This window comes from Halyomorpha halys, unplaced genomic scaffold, assembly GCF_000696795.3.
Source record: "Halyomorpha halys isolate HHAL.00 unplaced genomic scaffold, Hhal_1.1 Scaffold506.1, whole genome shotgun sequence".
Classification (NCBI taxonomy): domain Eukaryota; kingdom Metazoa; phylum Arthropoda; class Insecta; order Hemiptera; family Pentatomidae; genus Halyomorpha; species Halyomorpha halys.
The window spans coordinates 207,602-209,014 of NW_027108424.1; the positions used below are offsets into that span (position 1 = coordinate 207,602).

The 1,413-nt window shown below is 32.1% G+C and overlaps 1 protein-coding gene across 2 annotated transcripts in view; it reads right to left on the reverse strand.

The window, feature by feature from the left end:
• The window catches only part of LOC106683709 (1-acyl-sn-glycerol-3-phosphate acyltransferase beta), a 19,446-nt gene that overhangs the window by 7,215 nt on the left and 10,818 nt on the right, over positions 1–1,413 (reverse strand). For both annotated transcript variants that reach the window (XM_014425351.2, XM_067046753.1), the window contains one exon: positions 755–936. In XM_014425351.2, the coding sequence (XP_014280837.1) occupies positions 755–936 (182 nt within the window). The remainder of the gene's footprint in view (positions 1–754; positions 937–1,413) is intronic.

Consider the following 1,413-nt stretch of genomic DNA (forward strand, 5'->3'; position numbering starts at 1 on the left):
AAATTCTTTGATGGGCTGAAAGCCTGTGCCAATCCCCTATTCCGAGATATAACCCCTCCCCCAAGACCTGGGAGGTGGCAAAGCACGGTCCCCTTGGTCGACGTCCTCGCCGAGGGAAGGACTTCCGGCTCTGCAGCCTGAAGTCGCCCACACCTCAACACAACCAGCCGGAATGGCCCCTCCCCATTCCTTGTTAACCCCTGGCTATAGAGCCCCAAATGTATAAACCGCCTTCAGCGGACCCAGCTTCCACATCTTATAATGCCACAAGGCAAAAGAAGATATAAATTGTATATATGTGTATATATATCTTAGTTTTAAGTATTATGTATTGTAAATGTTAAAATAAATAAAAATTTAGGAGGTTAGAAAAAAAAAAAAAACAAAAAAACTTTCTAATAATAACATATGAAAAAATATAATACATACATAATAAATGCACTAAACACAACAACAAAATAAATAAAATTGTAGATTGCTACAACTCCTGAACAAACTGAAACATACAAAACTTATATGTTTCCTGTTTGTTACAATCTTTTCCTATCGTTGTTAGTTGTAAAAAAACATAAATTTTATCATTCATTTACCAAGTTTTAATCTATTAATGAGGACAAGTTCACTATCAGCATATAAAAAAGCACTGCTTTAGTTTCTCACTTTTGTGATATTTTCATGACAGATATATCACTTGGACCATGGGTCTTTAGAAATGAGGGTTGCTAAGGATTAATATTAATATGTTTCTACTTACTTTTTTGTTTAACAAATCTCGAACAGCAGATTCAAGTTTATTCATTGCTGACTTTTGATTCTTCCTGCCAATGAAAACTATTCCTCCTAGCCAGAGTAATGTTCCAAATGGAAAATAATAAATAAATTCTTTTTTAGCAATTGCTGTGCATTTATTCATTACATCCCAAATTGTGCATAAACCTGTAATAATTTATTTCAATTAAATTAAGTTCTGAATAAGTTTTATTATTGTTTTGGTTTCTAAACAATATAAAGCAAATAATTAAAAATATTTATAAGCATATTCAGTTTAAAGACTAAGGGAAAAAAACCTTATGACCCACTTTTTTTAATATAAAATTATTTAATAATAACAAAAAGTTACCACATTTTATTTGATATCAACATGAAATGAAGTGAAATTCAATGTTTATTCTGGGACACTTAGTCCTCTAAGAATAACAATTTAGAACATTTTTATTAGCTTTTGTCTGGCTACATTAACTTATTTTGGATATAATTTAATAAAACTATTGCAATATTTTTATAAATTAAATATGAACCAAAGATAGATAGATAGTTATATAGATGGATGGATGGATGGAGAGATGGAGATATGGAGAGAGAGAGAGAGAGAGAGAGAGGGGGGGAAGGGAGGGAAAGAGAGGAGGGAGGAAG